The sequence below is a fragment of the Podarcis pityusensis genome (genome assembly GCF_964106645.2).
Source record: "Podarcis pityusensis genome assembly, chromosome: 4".
Classification (NCBI taxonomy): domain Eukaryota; kingdom Metazoa; phylum Chordata; class Lepidosauria; order Squamata; family Lacertidae; genus Podarcis; species Podarcis pityusensis.
In genome coordinates this window covers 53,375,851-53,403,665 of record NC_138027.1, presented here as the reverse complement: position 1 = coordinate 53,403,665, position 27,815 = coordinate 53,375,851, and the positions used below count along the sequence as shown (strand labels likewise).

The following is a 27,815-nucleotide window of genomic DNA, read 5'->3' as shown; positions in this document are numbered from 1 at the left end:
ACTGCCACATAAGATGAAAGATTCCTGTGCATCATTAAACTAGGCCATCTCGTTTGGAAAATTAACAACAGGGTATTTAAAAGGATATCTATAGTTTCTATTAACTCATTAAAGTCTTACACAAAAAGCCAATAAGCACAAGATTCCTATCAGTGTTCATTCTGCAGACATCATCCTGCTCTATGGGAACAAACTGAACTGACATAAAAAAGGCCAGCAGGATATTTTGAGTTACAATTTTCTTACCATGAGCCACAGAAGAAGTAGACGTACAGTGTGCTAATGAGTCATTTTACCTGGAAAGTCCGGGCTGATGGTGTGATGGCTTGGCTGGTGGTAATTTTGAGAAGTTCAGGTCCCTGAAACAATCCATTATCTGCTGTTTCTGAAAATAGCCAAGAGGAACATTTAAATAAGCATAGTATAGACTAAATTTTGAGGAAATTTATTGGGGAAAACTGCAGGTGTTAACGCATTTAGCTTCATATAGAAAACAATTTAACATATTTTCAGATAATCATACAAGTTTATTTTACCTGTGGAATTCCATTCCAGGGGACTTACATTTAGCTCCATCTCTATCTATACAAGGAAGGAAGAGGCACTCATATCAAAAAGGTAAAAAGAACCATCTCTTTGTATCAGTAGGTCATTTTCTGGTTTAAAAAATATCCAGAGGTAGAAATGAGAGCTGTCTAGAAATTAGTCCACAAAATTCAGTCATTGTCAACTTTTCCATGAGGCACAGCTGATGCTTTCTGAGAGCACAGTCCAAATCATAGAAATGTCATAATTAATTTAGAGCATCAGATTATTGTGAAAATAAAGCATATGCAAGTGATTCCGCACAATTTGTGACCCACTGGGCAAACAGCCTATCAGCCATGCATACAAGCTCATGAGCGACCTGTTAAATTGGCCTGTGTAGTCCTTACAAAATTTAGGATGGGGAGAGTCAGGCACCAGAATGGCCACAATACTTGCCTTGCAGACTTCATTCATCTGTTGACGAGTCACAAGACCTACAGACATAATGTAAGGCATTCAGGGAATGGAGAGGGAAAATTTTCCACTCTGGAATTTTCTCAGTTTCTCCCAACAGATCCAAGGTACTTCTATCATGTGTTACCTCAGTCTCTATGCCAAATGTTTGAAATTCTGTAGAAACTTGTGCAGATTTTGCAGAATTTATTGCTGTGAAATGGATGATATGATGCATCTCACCTGAATAGCACTTTCAATCAAACTAAGCCTGTCCATGCCACAGTAGAAATGTATAGAAGCTATTTATTATTGTTATTTGTTTGCTTTATATCCTGTTTTTCATCCCAAAGCAATCCAGGGTGGCAAGCATATTAACAGAAATATCATTTTAAAAAATCATTAAAACTGTTAAAAACAATTTCATTCTCTCAGTCAATGATTTCAGGGTTGCCACAAACAGTATATTTCAGCTACCAAATGACTGGACAAAGAGGAATGGAGACAAAGAGGAATGGAGAAAGATATACCTCACCAGGAAGAGCATTCCACAAATGGGGAACCACCTCTGAGATGGCCTGTCAGATCAACAACAACCAGGCAGCCCCCATGGGTGCATCACCAACAAGCCTCACCTACCAACCAACTACACAAATGTAGATCAACATGAAGCTAGATGAACATGCAAACAGTTCTGAGAACTGCGTAGAAGTGAAGTATTATGAAATAAGTAGATAAGATATAGAGATGGATTCGTACCTTATCCTAGTGTGTTATGGAGACCTTAATAAGCCAGCAGTTCCTGACTCTTCATGGAACTACACTGAGGCAGAAAATGTATGTAGCAATGGTTTAACATGGAGTAACAGCAACCTTTCATGGAGAGGGCTGGGCTGCAAAGAGCACCTTCAGAGAGCACAGCTCCCAGGGGATATTTTTTGTGGGGGAAAGGTGCAAAGGGAGTAGGGAACAGGTAAAAGGTAAAAAGGTAAAGGACTGCTGGACGGTTAAGTCCGGTCAAAGGCGACTGGGGTTGCGGCACTCATCTCGCTTTCACACCAAGGGAGCCGACATTTGTCCACAGACGGCTTTCTGGGTCATGTGGCCAGCATGACTAACCTGCTTCTGGTGCAACGGGACACCGTGACAGAAACCAGAGCGCACGGAAATGCCATTTACCTTCCCGCTGCAGTGGTACCTATTCATCTACTTGCACTGGGGTGCTTTTGAACTGCTAGGTTGCCAGGAGCTGGGACAGAGCAATGGGAGCTCACCCCGTCACAGGGATTCAAATCGCTGATAATAGATCGGCAAGCCCAAGAAGCTCAGAGGTTTAGCATCACCCACATCCCTCTCATGCACTCCAGGATCACTGATCACAACTGACACACACACACATATGCATACACACAGCTGCTTTTTCTAAGCACGTCAGTTAAAAGCTCTTTTAATATAACCTGCAGTTTGGTCCTTTGTAAACATAGAAAGTTTTGTAGCTCAGGGAGCAGAAATCTGTTCAGGTTCTGTGGGAAATAGGTCTAGTTTTAATAAATGTTGTAAACTGTGCTGTGAGTTAGTATTGAAATGGGTGTATAAACAAAGTGGTGTAATGTGCACTGATATGACACTTAAGGGATGTGGAAATTAAATCCATGCCCAGTGCGAGAAGCAGGAAAAGCTAGTAACAGGAAGCAGCATCATGGAGTTACTTAATCTTAAAGTAGTATAACAATGCCCCTTTCTTCCTTTTCGGTGACTCTTTTGCCCTGAGGTAAAAGTAAGAATCATGAAAGTACTTGTTTACATGAGGGAGATAGAAACATCTACCGCAGAAAGCTATGGCTCAATCATCTAATTTTTCCTTGTGATGAATTCCCATGTTAAGCAATAATCTACAGCTACAGTTCTGCATTGGGCCGGAACATTTCCCATATGGAGGAAATGAAGTTGGATATTATGCCACCGATGAACCTATTTGCCTGATACCTGTAAAGCAAGACCAAATAATTCAGTTTTATTACGGCTTCTGGTTTTGCAGCCCTAAAAACCAACAACAATCTTATGACAATTTGGGGGAAATTGTTTAAAATATTGACAATGATTCCACTTCACAGATATTCACTGGACCTTATTATGAGTAAGTCTGCTTGGGATTTTGACTTCCCTCACATGAACCACTTCCTTGAACATTTGCTTGTCATAAGGAAAAAGAGGTCACTCCTCTCTTCTTATATTCTCTACTCAGAGCCATCCTAAGACTTGCATTAAATTTACTTCAGGGATGACAATGCTTCACATCTGATAGATAGGCATGACATGTAAGTACATTAATCAAATCTATATACTACAGTACTTTATATGCCTTGTTTTAAGTGGACTTTGCACTTGCTTCAGATTTTAAAGATACTCATGAGGGTAGAAGAAAAATAAATGACTTTTCTTTGTTATCTTTTTCTGTCCCCCTCTCAGAGATCTTAAATTTGATGAAATTATAAGGGACAGTTATATATGCATTTATATGCACTTACTTTCTCATATCTCTGGTTTATCAAAGTAAAATTCCTGACAGGTATTGGCTCTCTGTTGAAATTTGTGACAAAACATAACAAGTGAGAGGAGGTAAAACTGTCTTCTCACTGAAACAAAGTGAGTTACATGAGATGTTTCCCTCACAGAAAATACTTGAGATGCACTAAGCGCATTGCAGGTTCTCACACAAGATGCAGCACTGTGATTTTATGCTTCTTTTTAATCCAAGTGTGTTCAAACAAAATGCTCTTCTTGGTATGGAAAACTGCTCAGGTGGATATATGCATGTACCTTGAGGACTTCCAGTAGGGGAATGCATGAACTTCCATTATAGAACATTTTGTGCTTGAAGCAATAAGAAAAACAGTACGTGCACTTTTGGGACTGAAATGCTATGAGTGTGCCAACAGCATGCAGCTCTACCTCTCATTTACATAAACTGAGCCTGGTGAGGTGCTGAAAAGTCTGAACAGGTGTCTGGAACCAGTTGCTATGGGCAATTTACCCGACACTTAATCCAGACGAACCAAACCTGCTTTTGGTTAGGCTCTGTAGACCTTGGAGACAGTGTACAATCAGGTCCTATGCTGAGTTTCACTTCCGCTTGAAGAATCAAGTGGCTTGAGGGTGCTCTTGGACTCAGTATTGCCCCTTGCTATTAAGTGGCCAGGAGCACGTTTTACCAGCTTGGCCAACTGTCACCATACCTGGAGATATCTCCCTCCTCCTGCCAGTTAGTTGTGCAGCAATTACTTCCACTCTGAATTACTGCAATGCTCTTCACACACAGTAGGCCTTAAAGACACTTTGGAAACCATAATTGGTACAAAATGCAGTTTCAAGAATGTTGTTGGATGGCAGCTAGGTTTTCCATAAGGGCTATGCCTGGAACAGCAACATATGAATACCTGAAATGGGCACTACACTGATTTGATACCATCTGCAATGCTTTAGCTGTTCACTCCCAAGCTCACTATAAAATGCTGGTGTTGATTTTTAAAGTCCTATACAGCAGGCTTCCTCAAACTCGGCCCTCCAGATGTTTTGAGACTACAATTCCCAGCATCCCTGACCACTGGTCCTGCTAGCTAGGGATCATGGGAGTTGGAGGCCAAAAAAAATTTGGAGGGCCGAAGTTGAGGAAGCCTGCTATACAGCTTAATTCCAAGTCTGTCTGTTACCTGTAGAAACCCTGAGATTTTCTTCTGTGGCAGTGCTGTCAGATGGGCAGCATATAACTAAATAAATAAATAAATATTATTATTATTATTATTATTTATTGACCTCTCTGTTCACGTACCCTTAGGCAATTTTAAAAAACTTATTTGTTATAACAGAAGTTTACAATAGCATACATTGCAGAGATAATCATTTTTGATTGCCTTTTTGCTCTTTATATTGCTGCTAATTATTATAGATTGCTGTTGCTATTTTCTATTTGTTATTTTTTTAAAAAAAACCATACCCTCATTTGTTTGTTTTTGTTTTTCTAGCTGCTTTGTTTCCACATTTAGAGAAGTAGGATAAAAAAAATGGGATAAGTTATAAGCATTCATGTATGAGCTCACCCAGTATCTTGAGTCATGCAGTAATGGTTGGGAATAGGCCTGATGGGATTTAGTAATTAACTTTTATCTAATTAAAGCAGAGACCTGATCAGATAGTTATTCTGGGTGGCTATTTAGTGTGGCTTGCACTTAGTTACTATAAGGTAAAACAGTAAGTGTTCAGATACGAAAAATACACCCCTCACAACAATATTAAACATATTGTTTAATATTAAACATATTGTTTAATATGGTATGTTTAAGATTGATATTCAGTGGTACTTTTCTCCCATCCTCTGATCATTTTGGTGAAAATTCATAATACACAATTATTTCTCCAAATCTAGGAGGCAATACCTCCAGTTTTGTGAAATACAGATTTTGTTTAGAGACATAGTCTCAATTAACCACCATCACTAAATATAATTCCACCAACACGTGAGTTGTTGATCACTTCACCACAACATGCTGGAAATCACTGCAGCACATATCATTGGAGTTTCTATTGGTTCTGTGTAAATGTTACTTCACTCGTTTCCTTTATTCTTAAGAGTTGTTGGTTTCAAAGGAAAAGTATTTATTTTCTGGTATTGTTCGCTACTCAATTTGAGCTGATGCTATGATAAGAAAAGCCCCAGGGATTACAAATTCAAGTCAAAACAGGGCTCTGTATGTGTGCTGTACCAAGAATTAATTCTTCACTACAGCAACAGATGGTATTTTACTCTTAACAGTGCAGTCTTCATTTACTCAGAAGTAAGTACCACCGCCTGCAGTGGAGCTTACACCCTAGTAAGCGCATTTATCAAATTTTGTATTAATCACACATTAATGTTTATTAAGTGTGAAAGGAAACAGGACATGAGTAAAATAAATATTGGCAGGCATATGGGGCAGGGAATAAAAAAATCTCCATTTTTTTTTTTTTGGAACCCCAGGATAAGAAACATCTACCCTATTCCCAGCTCCAAACTGCCAATTGCTTTTATTCCTCCCCTGTTTCTTTTATATTCACTTTTTCCTGCCCTCTTTTTCCAGGACATGTCCTCTTTTTCATGGGTATGTAAAATGAGAGTCGTCATAGTGATCCATAGTTAAAAATAAAAGCCGGCAAATGTGTCCTGCTTTTTGCTCTTCAAAATATGGCAACCCTTCGACAGCTTCCTTCCCCAGTGTCCTTCCTCTCTATTCCCAATTGACTGCTAATAGCAACTTATAAAATTTTCCCCACTTTCTAATTTCCATGAAAATTCTCTCTAGCCTTCCCACCCCCCACACCAAGCTCCTTAAGTGATAAGAAAGTTGGACAAGCGTGAGCACAGTGGTGGCTGATGCCCATTAGGACTGGTAGGTCAGGAGGCAGGGAAATTGACAGGAGGAGGAACCAAAGCCAATAACAGGCAGAGCCAACTAGTTCTAGTTTTATTGCCCTGCTTCCCCCTGCTGAGTTCTACAAGCACAACGCTGAGGCTACGGAGGAGGACGTTGACAGGCAGAGGAGCCCCTTGACTGGTCATAAGTAAGAAGATCAGCAGGTGGGAGATGGCTAAGGGTAGTCTCAGATTGGTGTGGCAGTGCCCCCATTCACTCTAATGGGCCAGCATCCACTGTGGAGGGAGGGAGAGGAAGAGGGAGAGAAGCAGAGGGGTCAGGAGGCCCAACAGGCGCAGCATGGTGGGATTCTCCACTTCTTTCCCTCAGCCCATTCATCCCTTCTACCTCCTTCTCTTCATTCAATTCTTTTTTAAAAAAAATAAATGTATTAAATGTGTAAGTTGCTTTATCTTGCCCAAGGCAACCCAAAGCAACTTACAAACAAACAAACAAACAAACAAACAAACAAACAAACAAACAAACAAACAAAAACCCATGTAGATACCTTATTTATTTCTCTTCCTTCCCTCACACATGGCTGGTGTATCCTCTCTTTCCTTCTATTCCCCCAAACTTTCTTTTCCTCCTCTGCAGTTTTGCATGCTACAGCCTCACTCTTGACTTTCTCCCACCCCCTTGCATGCCTGTTTAGGGAAGTTTTTAAGGTTTGATGTTTTGTCGTGTTTTTAATACGATTGTGAGCCACTCAGAGTGGCTGGGGAAACCCAGCCAAATGGATGGGGTATAAATAAATTATTATTATTATATTATCATTATCATTATTATTATTATGCACTGCATATGTGGAGAGCTGCTAAGCCGTTTAAGTGTGCAGCCCAATGAGCTGCTGTAAACAAGCAGTAAACAATACCAGGGTGGAGTCTTCTAAAGGGAATGCAAGGCTGTGCACATTCAAAACACATTTTCTCCTTTCAAAGAATTCTGGGCATTGTAGTTTGTTAGGGGTTCCTGGCAATGGAAGGAAGCTCTGTGAAGATGCATTGTATGCTTTAAAGGTGAACACAACTTAAAAGGAGCTGACAAGCCCAGACTAGGTGCTGGTCCACTAGTAATCAACATGACTTGCTCAACATTATTATGCTGGTTTTATGTTGGTCTTTTGCTGGTGGTTCTATATAGTGTGAACCACTCTGAGAAGAATTTTTTTAATGTTTAAAAGCAGTGTACATATGTTATTTTTTTTAAAAAAACCAAACAAATAGCTCTCCAGTTTTTATAACAGATTGTATCGCCTCACCATCACCTGCTATAATTTTACTGTGCAGGCTAAAAAAACCCCAAACAGTGAATTGTAGAAGAGGACCCTGTAGCTCAGCGGCAGAGCACATGTCTTGCTTGAGGAAGGTTCCAGGTTCAACCCCCAGCATCTGCAGGTAGGGCTGGGAAAGACTCTGTCAGAAAAACTGGAGAGCCATTGTCCACCAGTCTACTGAGTTAGATGGACCAATGGTCTGTCTTGCTCTAAGGCAGTTCCTGTGTTCCTTGAGAAGGGCTAAAATGCCTCACACCCAAATTCATCCCTTGCCTCCCACGGCCACAAGCTGTGAAACATTTCGGTGATTTTGAGTTGGAATCCAAAGGACCAAGTTTCCACCTCAGGGGCACCAAGTGTTCACATGTCCCACAGCACAGTGGCGTAGCGTGGGGGGTGCAGGGGGGGCGGCCGCACCGGGCGCAACATCTGGGGGTTAGGGTTAGGGGGAGCAAATCCACGGGTTAGGGGGCGCAAATTACTTGCCTTGCCCCGGGTGCTGACAACCCACGCTACGCCACTGCCACAGCAGGCGGTGCTGCTGTTCCTTCCTATATAGAAGAACTCAGAGTGAGGGAAGGAAGCATTTCTCCTTGCTCTTTTGCTTATATTGACATGGCTTCAAGATAATGCTTCAGAGACAGGGCAGAAGAAGGTAAGTTGGAGGGTAGTGGTGGGGAAACAACACTTCTTGCTCAGCTCTAGGTAATTGAAATGTAATTATGCCTGTCTGGCTGTAAGCAATTACATATTTGCAACTAAACATGCTCTTACAAGCTCTATGCAGAAAATTCAGTTCCATTCCCCCTCTTTCCACCAGCACAACAGACTTCCTGGTTATTGTAATGATGGTGAATTCAGTTTTGATGTCTCGCCAGAGAATTTAGCTTTAGTTAGCACAGAGTCTGTGTAGCCTAGCAATCTGTCTAAAATGCTCAGGAATATTGTGAGAAGCATGTGGGATTGGCACCACTCTTGTTACGCTGGTGTAATATTCAAGATCTCCACATGATAAGGCAGCTTGGAGAAGGAACTGTGGCTCCTCCATCTTAATTATGCTGAATGGGATTGGGATCGTTCAACAGAACAAGAATTAAAATCCTGTGGCTGTTTGTGGCACCTTGAGAGCATTCCTGATTTTCACAAACTGTATTCTACTTTTCAGCAAGAGAAAGCATTGAGAGGATTTGCACCACAATACATAATTGATTCCTGACAAAAGATAAGACAATTATCTCCATCCTTACAAAAGTCTAGGTAAGTGTTACTAAAATAGTAAGACGTGGATACTATTTTTTACTAAAATAGTATCTCATTTGAGATGCTATGCTTTTCAATGTTCTTTTATTTATTCTGCAACTAAATGCCTGGACCCGGCTTTTTGGCTGACAAATTTGTGCAGTATCTTTGTACATAACAACGTACACAAATCGATGGATTGTGTGAGAAATGCCTTCTGCACGTATTCACTCTGTTCTCTCTCTCTCACTTCCTTACATCATCCTGGCCCCAACCCCACCCCTTCCCCGTTGTAACCCCAAACCTCACTTCTCCTTCCACATTCCTAACCCCCAGCCCCATTCTACCCTCCTTTCTAACCACCAACTCTGCAATCTCTGATGAACGCACTCTGTCCTGCCCTCCAAATCTTCCAACTCTCTCTTCTCCAGGTCTATATCTCTCTTCCACCTTCCCCAGCAAGTGTACACCATTGTGGCAAGTCTTCACTACTGCTAGTGCAATGCCATGGATGAGTAGAAGATTTATGGCAGGAGAAGGTCTGGAGTGAGGCAGCTTCTAGTTTTATATTCTCTTGACAGGATGAGGGGTTTATTCTTGCTACAGCTTATTACAGCTACGGGGGAAATGTATACAGTATTGCCCATATTGAGGCCAGCCTACCCAGACATAGAGTAGGAAGGGACTCAGAGGATCATCTAGTCCAACCCCCTGCAGTGCAGGAGGACTGTGCAGCTGCCCCTTATGGGGATCGAACCTGCAACCTTGGCATTCTCAGCACCACGCTCCAACCAACTGAGCTATCCATGTAGAATGTTGCTGTGCCTTTTAATTTGTTTTTAGTTCATCGCTGCTGTTATTATTGTTTTTGAATGTTTTAAAGAGTTGTTTCTAAATTTTTAAACAAGTCATGTTATTTTTTACTCTCTGTAAACCACTTTGAGAACTTTTTTTTTTTAAAACAATCAAGCGGTGTATAAATTTTAAGAAATAAATGAGTAAAATATCTGCCATTCCATGGTAGCTAGTCCTTTAGGGCAAATGAGGTACTGCCCAACCAAACTCTGCCTTCCTCCACTTGCCTCTCTTCATACTTACAGCCAGTCCAGGGCAGCGGCTTCCTCTTCCTTAGCAGGGACAGGGATGGATGCAAAACTAGAATTAGTTCCACCTGAGACTGGCTCTGACTCCTCCTTCTGTCGGCCTCCTTGCCTGCCATTCCCGATGTTCATGCACCAGCCACCGCTGCTGCTGTTGCAATTCTATGACTGTTACTGTGAAATATCCCTAAAATGGAAATCTCACTCCTTCAACACATGGCTCACAGGGACCATTTGAATATTAATGGGTGCTGGGATTCCAGGTGGACCAGTCACAAGCTTTGTGGTAGAGTAAACAGTGCCATTAAAGCATAATAATGCAAAAGGAGGAGGAGGAAGGTGAGTTGCCAGGAATAGCAGGCCTGAATCATCCAGGATGTTCCTGTAGCTTCACATGGCCAATGATAGCTCACCTTAGGACTCCACACAAAAAAGAATTAAAAAAGGTGCATGGAAGGAAATGCCTTGCTGTCCACAGTCAAAAGCCAGCTCCAAAAGGGATTGAGGAGAACAGATGATATAAAGCAGCTGCTACAGACCAGAGGGGAAGGCATTGAATATATGGAATAGGTTAATATGGCTCAGTGGAAGAAGCTTAGCTGGAGCTGCAGTTTGTCTTGTGTTTGACAGCTCTTGCTGTCATCCAAAGGGAACTCATGGCTGATATTACTGTAAGTCCAATTTAATAATAATAATAATTATATCTTTTATGGGAACTGTACATTGTTTCCATGCTAAATCTGTGTAATATATATATATATATATATATATATATATATATATATATATATGATAGGTTTCTGTAGTTTGAAAACCTGCATGTTGGTTCTGAGTTATCAGTGCATATGGATCCACACTTAGCACAAATGGGGATATTTCATAATTAATTTGGATGGTGTTAGATAAAAGGATGAGTAGAGGATTGGGATATTCCTTGAAACTGAAAAGCAGGTGGTGATGAGAAATAAATATACCTTGGGTTGTTAGGAAAATTTCTTTATTAAAAAATAGCGAGAGAAGGTTAAGTGGGTGCTAAGGGACAAAGAAGGAAGCAGCTCATTCAACCATATTTCAATATGGAACACTGGCATTGTAGAAAATAGCGGAATTTCTGCTTATGAATCAAAGATACCGCATCGGATTGATTTTCTGCTTTATTTTCTTTCTGATGTCATAGGGCACAGACAAATAATTATCATAAATCTATTATTGTGTTAGATACTGGACACAAAGGACAGAGGCAAACTGAAGTAATCTAATGGTTTTCAGCTGGTAGCAGCAGTTTGACAAGTGAATGGGATCCATGTTATTTTCATTATAGTTGCCACAGAAATAAAGCTGTATCTGCAGTTCAGCTCATTAATGAAGTCTTTGAGAAAGAATGGTCTGCGAATAGTTGCTGCGCTTGTTTGATGCAATCGAGAAGAGTTCTAATGTCAGCCATGAGACTGAATGTTCTTTCCCCCCCCCTCTCCTTTTGCAGCCTGAGTTGGATAATAAAATGAATATCGACCCAACTGAAGTAAGGTATGTGATGAAGAAGTTGGTTTATACCTATATCACAGAAAGGAACAAAAGAGGGTGCTGTAACTACACAAACCCATATGTTCAAGAACAGGAGGAGATTGCTGCTTCTCTGTTCATCCTGATTGTTGTTGGGTTTTTTGGCTTCCTCCTGTTTTCTATGATGCTCAGCAATATTGTACACAGGCCGCGGGAAAATTACATGGACTATATGTACCGCGAGAACGTTCAGGGAAATGCGAAAAGACCTTCCTGCAAAACCACACTGCCAGCGGCGGTTGCTCAGAAGGTCAAACCTGAACCAAGCCCTCAGAGCCAAAAGACTGACAGCTGTACAATAGCAACTGAGCTTCCAAGTGCAAAATCGGTGGTGAAGATCGTATGAAAGTGGACCTCATATGCAGCACGATAGCTTCTTTTTAACCACTGGTGATTCTGTTACTCACTGAAGCGTGGGACTAATTGAGCCTCTTCTTATACGAGCTTCTTGCTCACAGTGGACATGTCTGTTCCTGAGTGACACAACAGCTTTCCGGCTCAGGCCCTGAACCTTCAGATGAGGCACGGGAAATCAAGCTCAGACTTGTACGGCTCCTTTTATATTCCTTTTTGGCATGTCTCTCACAGAAGAAGAAAACCATATCCTTCCTCACGCTATTCATCATGCCATTGTGAAGGCATTTGTTCTTCTAGCTGTGGCCTGTGGGCACCCTCCATTTTTTGCCCTTGGCATTAAGATCCATGGATTATTTATTTTTTTAATGTATAATGTGGATAATGTGTAAAAAATAAAATAAAAAGCTTGCCCTAGCATGAGGTCTCCCATCTCACAGAACGCAGCAATACCTAGAATCAGATTAAACTAAGGCCCATGTCAATTTGAGAGCAGAACCAAGGGCCCGTCCACACTTCCTCTTGTCCTGGTGAATTCCACCGGAAAAACCCGCTATTTACTGCTGAATTGGACCAGACAGCATTTGGGCTTTCTGCAGATTGATGTTTGCTTTAGTTCAGCAGTAAAGAGCTGGTTTTCCTGGGGAAAGAGGCAGGGTAAATGGAAAACCGCTCAGAAGCACAGCACAAGTGGAAGTGTGGACAAGCCCTAAACTCTACCCGGAACACGGACTAGTCTCCTGTTCCCAGTTCCTATTATTGACTGCTGGGGGCAAGGCAGAGGAGGGAATTAACATCTGTGATACGAAGTCAGGAGGTGAGTAAAATGGTACTTGATAAGTAAAGTGGTACCCCTCTCCCCACAAGACACAAAAAGAGCGAAAGTGTGCAGGCACACCATTTGTTTTTCCGAGCGATCAGGTAAAAGTAAGAGCTTGTAGAATTAATCTGGGCCTTGAAAAAACACATGGAGCTGAAAAGGGAAGTGGGAAAGAGCCTCACACTTCCAACTTCGTCTTTCAGCTCTATATGCTTTTCAAGGGGGGAAAGGGTAATAACACCTTCACCTTCTCATGATCAAAGCAGTGGAAAATATCATGAAGTGCTTGCTATGTCAATTGAATGACAATGATTTCCCTTAGTACTTATGGGGAAAGCCTTTATGTTAATTTCGATATGACCACCATCTCCTTCATATTATTTCATTCAAAAGCACACCCTTTTTCTAGTAGTCAAAGGCAGGCTACATATAAAATATCTACTTTGACCTAAACGCTATGGTATGTAGTTGTGGGTTATATTTATTTGTGGGAGTCGCGTGGGATCACATCATCCACCTAGTTGTTTTGAAGAGGGCCAGGTGTACATCCAGTTCACCTAATCCCTGAAATACGTATGTCTTGCCACCACTCCCAGCATCTAACTTTTACACTCTGCACAACTAGAGTATTTGGAGTACGGTGGTGGGGATAACTCAGCGGCAGAGAATCTGCTTCGCATACAGAAGGTCCCTAGTTAATTTCCTAGCATCTCCAGGTAGGGCCAGAACTCAGTGGGACTTACTATCGAGTAGACATGTACACACTAATCTGCCTTAAAACGCTGTGATGATTTATACTTACTCAAAAGCATTGTATTTAAGTAGGTGTGGGAACTAAGTTCCTTATCTAAAACAGAGATCTCTGGAGCAATCAAATGCCTAGAAGACAAATTACTAAATCAATTCCTCCTCCTTTGGAACATAGTGTTTTTATGTCACCGCAATCTCTGAGCAGCACAGGTTCCAGGGGCTTATCCAAGGGTTCATGTTTCCTTTTGGCACATCAGAGACTGTGGTACAGGGGTCAGCAAACTTTTTCAGCAGGGGGTCGGTCCCTCAGACCTTGGGGGGGCGGACTATATTTTTTTTGGGGGGGGGGATGATGCAAGAGCACCACAAGCCCTGGTGGCTGCTTACCTGTGTCTTGCGAGGACAGGGGCTGGTGGTGGCGGTGGAGGGACGATGAGCGGCGCGCGAAAGGGCTCCAGAGAGGGGCTGCTTAAAATGGCGGCCGCTCGAGCACTGCTGCTGCTGGCACCAACAAAGCCCAGCCCCCTTCCTCCTCTAGGCAGGGCAGGGAGAAGCCAGGAAGGAGGGAGGGAGGAGCCGCCACCGCTGTGTGAGGGAGAGGGAAGGAGAGGGAAAGGATGCTCGTGCTGGCGATCCACGTGGCAATTCCCGGAACATCCATGGGCCGGATCCAGAAGGCAATTGGGCCTGATCCAGCCCACTGGCCTTAGTTTGCTGACCCATGCTATGGTATATTTAGGATACATGGTTTATTTACACATATATACACTCTGAGCCTACAATGAACGGCTACACAGCATCAATAGCCAAAAAGGGTCTTGTGTGTCCTGTAGCCACAGCCTTGGATTCAAACAGAACATTAGTCTCAAATGTTGCTCTGAGTCTCCTACTTCTCACATTACTTCTAGGTCACATTACTCCTAACTCCTAACTCTCTACCCTATGCTCTGGCTTTATCCAGTGCGTGAGAGAGGCTCCTCCCAGTTATCATCTCACACCATGTTCTTTGATCCTTTATTGTCTTAATGGCCCATCACGCAGGCTATCACTTCAGGGAAAACTAGTCTGTCTTAATTATCTTTTAAGTCTTCCAGGGATTAGAAGTATGAGGCACACAATTTAGCACCCCAAGCCTTAATTAAATTGTAACACTTTTTGGGTCCAGAGATTATAGTGATCTGGCACCCAAAAACTCATAACCCTAGTATCTCCCAGTTTCCACCTCTTCAATACTCTATTAGTCCATATCCTTTGCAAAAAATAAACAAACAAAACATTGCAAATCCTTTCTGCCACCCAAGAATCTTCACTGGCCTTATTAAGATCAGTACCAGTATCACTACGTCAATACATTAACAAGATTGCTAAATGTCACAGGAGGCATCATCTGTGACAATAGCCATTTACAGACATTCGGGGTGTGTGGGATGTGTGAGTAGGCTGACTGTGGAGAGGGGAGCAGGGCTGTGCCCTCTGCCTCACCCCTAACCTTTGCCCAGATTGGCTCTGTGGACAAATATAGTCTTTGTACAGGCAACTGGCAGCAGATGGCATCTGTACAGAGAAAGCCTAAACACATACAACCCATGCACATTTTTAATATGTGCCACCTGAATCTTACAATCACATCACATTCATAAAATAATCCCATAATGTTGGAATAATCTATCCATGTCTCAGCTGGAGGAAAAAATGATTAAAGGGGTTGATTTCTCACATTACCTGTTTTAACTTTAATTGTTCATATTACTCTGATCCCGGTACTTTTCCAATAGGGATCAGTGAACAGCAAATGCACAACTCACACTTAGGCTTGGTTGCCTATAGCAGGCTGCATTTTTTTAATTTCCAGGCTTATGGAATGCTCCATATTTTGATAAACGTTTTCTACTGTGGGAAGGTATACAGTCACTTCAGTAATAAGTCTCACATAACTTGGCTAGGAATGAGCCAGCCAGCTAGCCAGACAAATGGGGCAGAGCTAAGTAAATCAAATCAGGACCTTCAGTTTCTGAAGATCCAAACAGAGATGAAAGATTCTCAAACTATCTGACATAGTGGACCAACAATCGTTTTTCCCAGTGTGCCAGAGACTGGTATCACATTCAGCCCCTGTGGCATCCCACACTGGGCTGTGGTGGAGTCGCCACGGACCAGCAACTGATGGCTCATGTGGACTGGCACAGGTCCATGGATCACAAGTTTGAGTAGCACTGATCTATGCAATTTGTAATGCTTTCGCTGCTGTTCATTTCATTGCTGTTGTTTCCAAGGATCCGTGTGACATATTTGTTTTTAGGTCGTTACAGTGGTACCTTGGGTTACATACGCTTCAGGTTACAGACTCCACTAACCCAGAAATATTACCTCGGGTTAAGAACATTGCTTCAGGATGAGAACAGAAATCGTGCTCTGGCGGCGCGGCAGCAGTGGGAGGCCCCATTGGCTAAAGTGGTGCTTCAGGTTAAGAACAGTTTCAGGTTAAGAACGGACCTCTGGAACGAATTAAGTACGTAACCAGAGGTACCACTGTATTTCAGTTTATTTCTCTCATTATCCTCCCTTTTTTCGCTACTGTAAAAAAACCAGAAGTGTTGAGCGAAACTGCCCCAATGTGGATTTTTTTTTTTTTTTTTTTGCACAAAATTCCTCATTTAGTGGTGGGGTGGGTGGGTGATTTATGATGTTTTCTGTAAATTATTCTTAGTGCCTTTTCCCCTTGACCATCTTTTTTTGATAAGAGACAATGGCCGATATTGAAGGAAACAGCAGTGGCTGGTCAAACCAGCAGTGGTTAATTTTGAAAACGAAAGAAGCAGCTCTTTAGTTATGCGATAAACATTGTGTTCACTGTTAATAAAAACAATTCGGGTTTTTTTTTTACAATTGCATGACAATTGTTTTTCTCCATGGTTTACCCAGCTAAAATGTGAATGCATCATTCAGGCTGTGTTTTTTTTAGGATGCTATTGAATAACACATGCAATGAAATCCATTGTGAGATCATCATTGTCCTGGACACCATCAGAACTTTGTGTGCACTTCAATTTCACCTGAAGGTACAAGATGTTTCGCATTGTAAACCCACTTTTAAAGCACATCATCCACCGGACTTCTCTCGATGCTAGTACAAGGAAACAATGCCTGCAATATTTGAAAACCCTAAGAGCGTTGCAACTTACAGGCTACAACACCATCTTTTTAGGAGAAACTGATCTTTCAGAAAGTCTAATAACAGGGGAAAAGGTTCCTCATGAAGATGACCTCAACTGGCCTGTATGGACAGTCGTACACGCCGGCAACAGTCAAGGGTGGGTACCATGGAGATACAGAGTGTTTCTAAGGGATGACTTGCCCCTAGACAAGCCAGAAGATGTCTTTCAGGAACTCTGTGACTTCCTGTCGATAACCTATGGGAAGTGTGCCATTGTGGTCAAAGAAAAAAGACAGCCGAGAGTGAAAATTGATGAGTCCACTCAGGAGGTGGAGATAAGCGAACCGCAGTTTACACCTCTCCCTTTTTTCTCAAGCATCAAGTGCTGTCCTGAAGTCGCCAAGGCCACAGGCCATGAACTTCTCTCAGTCCCTTTCCCCTACAACCACCTCCACCCTATGGATGCCGCCTGGTCATCTTTGAAATGGTTTATTATCAATAACAGAAAGGAGTTCTCCCTGATGACTTTGGAGAAGACCTATTCATACCAATGCATCCTCTTCAGTGATCTGCTTGGGAAAGGAATCGAGAAGATGAGCCCAAACAAGTGGAAGATAGCAGTAAACAAAGTGCGCAGATGGGAAAAGTACTACTTGGATAAGTTTACTTAAACTTTCTTCCATCCATATTTTTAAAAATGATTGAAAATTGGCCAGCTGATTTGCTAAATGTGCACATCGATTCTCCTTCTGAGTTATAATTCTAAATCGACAGTAGCAATGGTGAATAAAAGCAAGAGTTTTAAGGTGACAATAAGCAATATGGTGCTGGGTTTACAGGTGACATTCAAATAGAGATTTCATTCAATCTAGGTATGAGGAGGGCATATCTGCTGAAACTCAAGAGAGACAAAAGGTAGTGAATAAGATTAGCTGAACTGCAGAGGGAGGAGAGAGTGAAACTGGCCTTCACCCACAGAGCGAGACCAGAATCATACTTCCAACGTGGAGTCCCCTGCTCCATCTGCCAAACATGCAGGTGGGCAGAAGTGGCACTAGAAGAATTCCCACAGGCTTTAGCCCAAAGAAATTCCCTAGGTGGGGCACTCCAGGGGTGGTGAGGGGCTGAAACTGCCTAGGATCCACTAGATCAGGGGTAGGCAACAAGGCCCATGGGCCGGATGCGGCCCAATCGCCTTCTCAATCCGGCCCGCGGACAGTACGGGAATCAGCTGTTTTCACATGAGTAGAATGTGTGCTTTCATTTAAATTGCATCTCTGGGTTATTTGTGGGGTATAGGAATTCGTTTTTTCCCCCAAAAAAATATAGTCCGGCCCCCCACGTGGTCTGAGGGACGGTGGACCGGCCCATGGCTGAAAAAGGTTGCTGACCCCTGCACTAGATCCTGAGACAGCCCCAATAATATGATGATGATAGTAATTTTATTATTTATACCCTGCCCATCTGGCTGGGTTTCCCCAGCCACTCCGGGCGGCTTACAGAATATATAAAACATAACAAAGCATCAAACATTATTAACATCCTGATACAGGGTCTGATTGCTACAGCACCTTCAAGGTGGTTTGTTGGGGTTTGGGACTACTCCATTTACCAATCTCTCAATCTCAGGCTGTAAGTATAATGTTGGGAGACATTGCAGGACCATTCTACAAGGTGCTGTAATGATTGCTAAGATGATGCACATGAAATACTTTCCAAGATTTTGGGAAATGCTTTATAATTTTGTATTTCTAATAACAGAATCATGCCAAGTAATATCTATGATGTTCTGCCAGCAGAGCATATTGCACTTGAACAAGCTGGTGAAATTGCCATTCTTCTTGTTGAATTAGCGCTGGTTTCATCTGAAAACCACCTACAGCCAATTGCCACAGTTTCATCCAACGCCAGACACCCTTTTCTCAGGTTCCTTTCTAAAATACTCATCCCCAAATAGTTTGCACAATTTTGAATGAAAATAGAAATCTAGATGAGATAGAAATGGATTATAATAAGGAGCTGTCCAAAAAAATTTAATCCAGGAACCATATCAATATTTTGAAAGTGCAACCTGTGTATCATCAGCTAGGAGCTGGATGAGTAAAGATGCTATCTTCCCATTCAATGGCCAGCCCCTTTGGGGAGGCCATCAAGTTTATGTCATATATTGGGGACTTAGAGATTGGATTACTGAAATGCACTTGGAGTTTCCCTTGTTCTTGATGTCGAAGCTCTGAGTGTTTGGTTTCTAACAGTCAAGCAGTATATAAATTGTATGAAACAAATAAATATGTACCAGAAAGAGTAGGCATGTTCACTGATGCTATTTATGTGTGTGTGAATGCATGTGCGTTTATTTTGCACCCCTCAAAATAAAAACAAAATCCTGTGATTGGTCATGGCTGCAGAACAGCTAACTGGCTACAATGCTGCAGAGAGACTCTATCGTGTGTTTCTTAATCCAAGGAGAAAAGCAATACAAACATAGTGATGTAGACATTGCTCCCATCTTTATTTGAATTTCTGATGGGCTTTGGCAGGCCTTAGGCGGCTGGACTGGTCAAAAATAGGCATTTGGAATTCTCTTGGGGGCAGGAGCAGATAGGCAGATAGACTGGAAGGGGCACACAGCTCTTTTGCAATCAGGGCTAACTTAGAAGTACGCCTGCCTGAGCTCAATGACGTTTGCTGCCAAGCATTTATAGGGCTGCATTTGTAACTAATCATACTTGTCTCTGTTTAGCATGAATCATGCTATCCAGTCTTGCCGGTTATAGCAGTTCACCATATTTCCACAGGATGGCAGCATAGATTGATAGATATAGGCCTCACACTATTTGTGTACTAAAAATGATATTCCTGTGTAGCTTCTATTGCCATTTCTTAAGGGCTTCGGCTTTTTGATTGATTGTTTGTTTTTGTTTTTCAAAAAGAGTGAGGCCTCTACAACCTGTTACCAAAACAAAATAAATTGAGGATCCGTTTTCCCGCTTATAGCGACAGGGAGACAGTGCCTTCTGGCCAGTTGAAGACAGGCACAGCAACGGCAGAGCTGGTAAAACGCAGATTTTTCCCTATCAGTTGCTCAAACTTCTCACAGTTTTTACACCTTGCCTGCAGTTTACTAAGCAGAATTATAAATAGGTTCATCAAAGTTTTCCCATTTTCATGAAAGTAACTTTTTGCTACAGCATGGAACTTTCTCCAGACTTTGACACTGGGTTGTAACAATCCTGGCTCTGAACACTGATAATAATAATAATAATAATAATAATAATAATAATAATAAACCAGTGCGTTTCTTACTAAAAAAAAAAAAAAAAGGAATAAAACCCATTCCTGATACATCCTAGTTAAATCCACTATCTAGTACAGACATCAATTTAATTGTAATTACTCAAGCAACCTAAAAAAAAAAACCCTTTTAGCAAACCTTACAATTTATAAAGAAAACCTGAAGAACAGCTTCAGTTAAACACTTTAAAGTCCCACAGATAGCAACAGCAGTTCCACAAATGCTTAACTCTCCTGCAGAAATCAAGTTTGCTCAGAAGTAAGTTTCACTGTGTCCAGTGGGGCTTATTCCAAGCAGGAGTGCACAGGACTGCAGCCTCACAGACCTACTCAGAAACCCAATAATTTAAATGGACTTTAGTCTCAGGTAAGGTGTACAGGATTGCAGCCATAGCAAAATCTAAGTAGCGCAGTGCAAAGGGAAGTTGTTAAAAGTAGATAGGTGACAGCTGGATTTTCATACTTAAGTTTTCAAACCTGAGTTTGAAACACAATGTTTTGGGGGAGGAAAATGATGCCTTTTAAACCAAATGTAAAATTCGAGTTTCCTGATTATTCTACTCCAAACAAAATTCCTTTGAAAACCAGTGGATCGGACAGGACTAACTCAAGTCCAATTGTTCTCAATGGGATTCATACCCAACTTTAGCTAGATCAGAACCCGTGGGAGGAAAATGCGGAAGATCAGCAATTTAACTCAACTTGCTTTCAGGGAAAGATTTCATTAGACAATCCCTTCTATCATAGCAACCTGCCACATACCATTTCCTATACGCAACACTAAATCAGTTTTACAAACAGAGCTTTTATTATATAAATAGCTGACAGGATATTCTTCTTACTTATACCAGAAAAAAATAATAATATAAAAATCCAACACACTTGTTGCACGTTGCTCTTGGGGAATTAAGTTTCTCTGGCACAGAATTCGGTTTCAGTGAAGTCTTCAACTCTCCCAGGAAAGGAATCCAAGCAAGCTGCCAAACAGCTACAGATCTGCACACACAAAAGAAAGAGTTATATTTGCAGTAGTTTATTTTTTAAAACAGCAGCAGTCTTCCCATGTGGGTGCCTCGGGACATCTGTGGGAAGGGCCACAGCTCAGGGGCAGATCATCTGATTAGCACCCAGGTCACTCCAGGAAATCCTGGGAACATCTGGAGAGTCACTGTTAGTCAATGCAGACAATACTGAGACAGGTGTACTAATGGTCTGACTCAATGCAAAGCAGCTTCCTATATTCCTGTTAGGACTGTGTGATTCACCAGGTCATAACACACCTTAGGATGGAACTTCATGTTCCACTACCACTTCATATATTGGGATCCGCAAAGTGGTGCCAAGAGGATATGATCTGCAGAGGAGAATCAGCAGTGGGGGTGGGGGTAGATGTTGGGGAATCCTCTACTTGGTATTTCCCCCCCCCTTGCAGCTGCTTCTCAGCCAACTTGTCCCCTGCTAGGGTTAATGATCCATTTTTTGAGATGGGCAGCCACAAAACAGACCTGCATATACCACGTACCACTCTATTTTAAATTGCATTTTAACCTGTATTTTAAATAGGGTTCCCCCACCCCATTATGTTTTTACTGTGATTTGATTGGTGTTAGCCGCCCTGAGCCCGGCTCTGGCCGGGAAGGGCGGAGTATAAATTTATTTATTTATTTATTTATTTATTTATTTTTTATTATTATTATTATTATTATTATTATTATTATCATCATCATCATCATCATCATCATCATCTGAGAATAGGTGGGTGGCCCGTAAGCTACAATCTTGTACAAAAGAGCTTGTGAGAGGGCAGGCAAAAGGTGTATGCCTTTGAAAAATGTTTACAGTTTAAGGAAAGCTTTAATCCCTTCTAACTGTAATTTTGCAAAGTTTTATATTTATTATTATTATTTATTACATTTTTATTCCACCCTTCACCCGAGGATCACAGGGCACAACATAAAAATACAAAATGAGAACACCAAATACATAATAAAACTAAAACAAACCAGTAACTCCCCTACAAACGCATTTAAAAGGCCATAGAATGTTCAATCAGCCAAAGGCCTAGTTATAGAGCAATGTTTTGCCTGGCATGTAATGAGCCTCCCTGGAGGCGCATTCCACAAATGGGGAGCCACCACAGAAAAAGCCCATTCTCTGGCCCCGGGGCCTCTTGTGGAGGGACCACCTAAGGAAGGGCCTCAGATTAGTACTGCAGGGCCCAGGTTGAGTCACAGTGTATGGCTCTCATGGTACCGGTACTTCTTTGTTTTGTAGATGTACAGTTCCCACCAGTCCCAGCCAGTATTGGCTAGAGCAGATGGGAGTTGTAGTCTGAAATATCTGGAGGGCACCGGGTTACTGAAGGCTGCTTTACACACATAGTGGTGAATGGTGTCAGACAAGAAACACTTCAAGCATTCTTTCCAGTCAGAGCATACCTCTTAAGACGTTTCAGTTTTCTTTTTTCCCTTCCCTTTTCAGCTTCTCCTCCTGTTCTTTTTTCATTTTCTCCTCAAGCCTTTTCCTCTGGTACATTTTTGCCCCAGCAAATGCTAAGCAAAGGATTAATGTTTTAGCTGCTAAAATGTACATTAGCAGTGGGAAATTTTCCAGTGCCTAAAATGGAAACAACAACAACACATACAGACGTTTTTTTAAACTGTCATCTGCTACAGTTCAAGACATGTGAAATTCTTTTCTGGTAAGTGGCAAGAGAGGCTCGCGTGCACCAAACCCACAGGAACGCAGATATTATCTGTCTAATGGCAGGACTAGGAAAGGGCACAGACATAGAGCATAAGACCAGAGAGCCTAAAGCATCCATTCATCCACTGAGACAAACTGTAGTCTATAGCAGCTGAAAAAACAACTTGGGTGCAAAACAAACAAACAAACAAAAGCCAACAGCATTGCATGCAGTAAATAATTGTATTTTATTTTTACTGTTGATGAAAATATTAAATTATAAGACTTTTAACTTGTTTCTCAACTGCTGACTGACTACACTTGCACAGCAATGAATTCACATGATAGAAAAATGCAGGTATTTGAGGATGCAAGTATATGCTCCTGTTAAACCGAGGATTGTTAAACAGAGTCATCCATCCACACAAAACATGCAGAACTATTTCTTCCTTAGCTCTTTGGTTTAGAAAGCAGCATGCAAGGTTTTACAAATTAAGGGTCCTCACCTTCCAGTTCATTAGCCACATTTTGATTCAGCAACAATGTCAAGGCTTACACCTCAGGCAGAAGCAAACGGTGCTGGTCAGATTTATGAGAAACGAGTGGAGTAAAAAAAGCCACCTGAAAAATAAGATATTCAGATAGTTTATTTGTGCCTCTGATATATATGAGAAACTGCTGGAGGAAGGATCACCTGACAAAAATACCCAGCCAATCTGTCCTAAGATATAATAAGAAGTGTTGACTATATAGTTGTGTAGGAAGTTCACGGCTCCTGCTGCTTAGACAGATACAGAACTTTCAAGAAAGCTCTCACAGTGTCTGAATGGGAGATGTTTATCGGCTGAGTGACAGGAACAGCAACCAGTTGGAGTGTAATGAAAGCAGAGAATTGACTGGTTGGAGACAGGTGCCAGAGCTGTACAGGGCAATCCCTTTCCACCTGTTGAAAATTCCAGAAACTATTCAGCTAAAAAAGCCACACTGGCTGCACTGTGAGCTTGTTAATTGTGACAAAGTCCTAATAAAAGCAATGGGAGTTAATAGCACAATCCTATACAAGTCTACTTAGAAGTAAATCCCACAATGTTTAATGGCGCTTTCTCCCAAGTAAGTGGGTCTATGAACGAACTTCAGGGGAAGGGCAACTGGTACCAACAGGAGGAAGTCATGACTAACTTTCGGGTCATGGTTTGGTAGTTTTCTGTGGAATAAATACATTAAAGTCCTAACAGTAGAAATTCAAGGTCTAAGAGTCAGCAAGGGGGAAACAACAAGTGTGGGTGATTGTGTGGTGGTGTATCCCATTCCTCTAGTGCAACAAACAGGAGAAAATGGACTGTGAGGTCTATCGTTGGCATCCGTCTGAGAGGCAATTAAGAGTGTGGAGAATTAGGTGTGGGAATGAGGAACCCCTATAAACCAAGCGCAAGACTCTCAGAACTTGAACATTCAGTACCAGAATTGATCCCGTTTTAATGCCAAATAAATGAAAGTATTCCTTCCACATGAAACTATAACGCCAGATAAAACATAAGGAAACCAAGCCAGTTAAGATTCCACAGAAAGTTGACTGTATTTTATTTATTGCTACTGAAGGCAGATTTAGTCTATATATTCAGCATAAAGTATTCCAGTCAGCCTGGGACTACGGTATATTCATTCAGATTGCAGCCAGGGTATTGTATATTTGAATGTCCTTCCTCTACATACAAAGTGGGCATATTAAGAAAATCCTTGTGCTACCTTTGGGAGGTACAGTTCCCATGTATAGGAGGTATCTAATGTGGGGAAGCATTCAAACATGTGGGTGCCCATATGTGCCCACTCAACTGCACAGATCCATAGAACTAGCACTTCTACAAGTGCTGCATAATGATAGCTTTGCACTTGCAAGAAATTGATCTTTAAGTGTGGAAGCATGTACTCTCTGGAACTCCCTGGCCATTGATAACAGGCAGACACCTTTACCATGTTGTTTTTGGCACCTGCTAAAAACTTTTCTGTTCCAGCAAGTCTAACCAGGCATATGATTTAAGTGTGTATAATTTAAAATGACTGATTTGGCCCCGATCCACTAGCTTGGCTAGATGGTGTACTAAAGGGTCTCCAGATTTGGTATATTAACCATCAAGATGCCCACAAGATGCCTGGGGGCCAAAAACTGACCTTCCCCATCTGTTTTAGTGGCTTGGCTGAATTTGTTTGGCTCTAACAGTGGAGGAGAGAAATGAAAGAGCAGCAGAAGAAGAAGTTAAAGGCTAGGGAATCCAAAACCACTCTGTGTGTATGGAACAAAATAGGAAAAATAAATAATGGAAGCTACGGAAAAACAGAAAATCAGGCCCCAGAAGCAACATCCAGGCTATTAAACTTGAAAAGTATTTCTGTCAGTGTTCCAGAGTCTTCATTTTTTAATGAGACCAGAAACATTTTCCTCTCACACTTCCCCCAGCATGCATGATTTTTTCATCCCAGATAAAAAATCAGCAGTGCTTTTATTAAAATAAAATGCCAGTAATGGGAGGGGGAAATAATTTTCTCTTTACTTTTCTGATTTTGTTCAACAGTGAAGTGTTTTTATTTGATTCAGAACCTTTTCATGGACCTTACTCCCCCAAATTTCTATCCAATTAACAATTTGATGCTTACCACCTATTTGGAAGTACGTAACTCCTAGACTTCAGGGAAATCTACTTCCAAGTAAGTGTGCTTAGGACTACAGTTGCAGCATGCACATTTATTCTGAAATCTTGTCTTCTATGTTGGTTTCAAGTACCCACTGTGCAAGATGACTTGTAATTTCCAGTACCTTCTCTCTACAGCTTACACTGCTTCTTATACTGTTTTCACCTAGCCCTAGGCAGAAAACAAGAGTTGAAAAAAGCTGTGTGTCGGATATGCAAGATCCTCCACTTGATATGTTAACAGAAGCATGAATTCTTTACACTGATATCAGCAGCTTAAAGAGAAACCTTACATGTTCTGTGTTCAAGGTTAAGTACTATCTTGAAAGCCCTGGTATCGTGTTTGTTTCCCCACTAAAAAGTCAGATAAAGTGTAGATACAAGTAATCTGTACCCCATTATGGTTTGTTGTCCCCAAGCTATACATACAGTCTCTCTCAGCAAAAGGAGACCAGACTTAGTGTCTGGGCTTACTATATAATCTGAGATAAAAATGCTGAATAATATAATAAATTATAACAGCCAGTCACCCTATTTCTCTCTTACAGATTCCAGCTGGGTGAATCAGGAGAGTTAAAACCTCACATGACATGCAACAATAAGGTTCATGTGTCAGACTAAAAATCTGCCTGCACATTGCATGCAGATGCATGTAGTTAACCTGCTATTGGTGCTTTAAATAAATAAAAGGTGGGGAGGGGGGAGAGAACAGCTTTTGGGAAGAACAATTTAGGGCAGCCTTTCTCAACCTTGGCTCCCCAGCTGTTGTTGGACTACAACTCCCATAATCTCTGACTGCTGGTCTTGATAGTTGGGGATGATGGGAGTTGTAGTCCAACAACAGCTGGGGACAGAAAGTCGAGAAAGGCTGATTTAGGTTTGTGCCTTGGGGAACAATGAAGTTGTTGGTTGTTTCTCCCAGTGCCATCTCAGAGTTCGTTCTCTCCTAGCTGTTCACATCAGCACAGCTTCATTAGTGTTAAATTTGTTTGTTTGTGCACACACCAGCGATTGTCAACAGGGCAGGCCAAATCCTTATTTCCACAAGCCTACCTGTCAATCGCCTGATGTCATTATGACACACTTCAAAAGGAAGGCCATGACTTTACCTGCCTTCCACCTGATGTCAGAGTGGGGTAGATCAGTGCGGTTTGGGGAAAATAGCCTCATGGACCAAAGGTTCTCCACCGCTGCTATATGTCTGCTTATCTGAAGAATATTGCAACTGTTCTTTTCACATTGACACCAACGCGAAAGTTGCAAATTGCTTACGTGGCACTGAGATGTGCCAGTGAGGTCCTCGTGTCTGTTCAAGTATATCTTTACAATAACCAGTGGTAGAGCCTTCTTGCTTGTGGCATTGAACCTGTGGAATCACTTTCCCTCTGCTAGAAGATAGGCCCCAACAGTGATGTTACTGTAATTTTAATAAAATGTATTATTATGAAATTATATTATTATGTATTACTATGAAATTGCCTTGTGTGTTTTTTTTTAATGAGAGGCAGTATGAAAATATTTTAAATAAATAAAATACATAAGCATACAATACTTAAATAGATTGGGAAACCAATCCATTAACTGGTCATGTTCACAACTAGCCAACTAAATGCCCTTATGCAGATATAAACTTTTTCAACAGCATCAGAGCAGCATAGGATACCAAAGGCAAGAGTGAAGCTTTCTTCTCCCTAGCTCTGTAAATTCTGAGTGCAAAAAGATGCACTTCCTCGCCTGCATTATAGATAAGCATAGCTACATTTTAAATTGGGCTTTTGCATCTAATACAGAGATAGTCTGCAGACCAAACCATGGTTTAGCATGAGCACATGGCTCCCATAGAAGAGACTGGGGGTGCTTCGCTCTACTCAGACAAACTACAAGCTGTAACTAAGGTTATGGCTTATCTGGAGGAGATAAACCGTAAGTCTGAGTTAGGATGACACACTAAATCATGGCAGCGTAGTAGCAGCAGACCAACCGAGAAGCAAGGAATCTGCAGTGACCTGTCCCGGAACTCTCACGCTTGTGCAAATTATGCAAGCAGGGGAAAAAAAAGAGAATTTCAGTCATGCCGCTTTTAATGTGCATTGTGCAATCTGATCCTATGCATGCTCGCTGAAGTAACGTGTCTCAGATTTCACCGGAGCTTACTTGCAAGTAAAGGTTCAGAGAATTAAAGGCATCGCTGCTCAAAGGTGCAGAACGACTGTAAACGTAATAGCCATTTGACGACCATGATTCTTTTAAGAAGGTCAAAATATTGAAAACAAGGCCCAACGCCATCAGCTTCCATGAGTTATTAAAGTTAACATTTAAAAGAAAAACTATTACAAACAATCCTAGCAACGCCACGCATTTTGTGATTTAAAATCCACACTACCTTACAATCAGCCATTCAACACAGGAAAAGGCTACAAACTATAAGTCCCAGAAGGCTTTGCTGTCTGAAAATACGTCACACA

At 41.6% G+C, this 27,815-nt stretch overlaps 3 protein-coding genes and 1 long non-coding RNA gene across 9 annotated transcripts in view; 2 read left to right on the top strand and 2 right to left on the bottom strand.

Moving 5' to 3' along the window:
* CLIC6 (chloride intracellular channel 6) overlaps positions 1-10,713 on the bottom strand; it is a 120,832-nt gene extending 110,119 nt beyond the window's left edge. Inside the window, exons 1-2 of the mRNA XM_081004441.1 lie at positions 10,042-10,713; positions 297-385 (exon numbers count right to left, since the gene is read on the bottom strand). The gene's annotated coding sequence lies outside the window, so the exon portion shown is untranslated. The remainder of the gene's footprint in view (positions 1-296; positions 386-10,041) is intronic.
* On the bottom strand, positions 321-27,789 carry SMIM11 (small integral membrane protein 11). Of its 6 annotated transcripts, XR_013986053.1 has the most exons (6): positions 27,734-27,784; positions 25,316-25,522; positions 23,170-23,284; positions 22,417-22,594; positions 20,861-20,974; positions 321-385 (listed from the first exon to the last, which is right to left on the bottom strand). XR_013986053.1 is itself a non-coding variant. In XM_081004517.1 (5 exons), the coding sequence occupies exons 3-4, from the start codon at positions 23,188-23,190 to the stop codon at positions 22,430-22,432; spliced, it is 186 nt and encodes a 61-aa protein (XP_080860643.1). In that variant the 5' UTR covers positions 23,191-23,284; positions 25,316-25,522; positions 27,734-27,784; the 3' UTR covers positions 20,764-20,974; positions 22,417-22,429. The 6 variants fall into 6 exon arrangements, 5 of the variants coding, with proteins under 5 accessions (XP_080860643.1, XP_080860647.1, XP_080860644.1 ...); XM_081004517.1 differs by lacking the exon at positions 321-385 and having other exon boundaries at positions 20,764-20,974; XM_081004521.1 differs by lacking the exon at positions 321-385 and having other exon boundaries at positions 20,764-20,966.
* LOC308476709 lies at positions 2,510-10,017 on the top strand. Its single transcript, XR_013986060.1, has 3 exons — positions 2,510-3,118; positions 3,227-3,299; positions 8,870-10,017. It is a non-coding gene; the product is annotated as an uncharacterized lncRNA (long non-coding RNA).
* LOC308476689 (protein FAM243B) lies at positions 16,536-17,500 on the top strand. Its single transcript, XM_081004492.1, has one exon. The coding sequence runs from the start codon at positions 16,597-16,599 to the stop codon at positions 17,353-17,355; it is 759 nt and encodes a 252-aa protein (XP_080860618.1). The 5' UTR covers positions 16,536-16,596; the 3' UTR covers positions 17,356-17,500.
* Positions 27,790-27,815: the final 26 nt, after the last annotated feature.

What these genes read in the sequence shown, in the direction of transcription:
- LOC308476689 (XM_081004492.1), top strand. Translation starts at nt 16,597, where the DNA reads ATGTTTCGCATTGTAAACCCACTTTTAAAGCACATCATCCACCGGACT.
- SMIM11 (XM_081004518.1), bottom strand. Translation starts at nt 23,190, where the DNA reads ATGTGGCTAATGAACTGGAAG. An exon ending in TGTGGCTAATGAACTGGAAG is followed by an intron (nt 22,595 to 23,169) that starts GTGAGGACCCTT and finishes TTTCCATTTTAG; the next exon opens with GCACTGGAAAATTTCCCACT.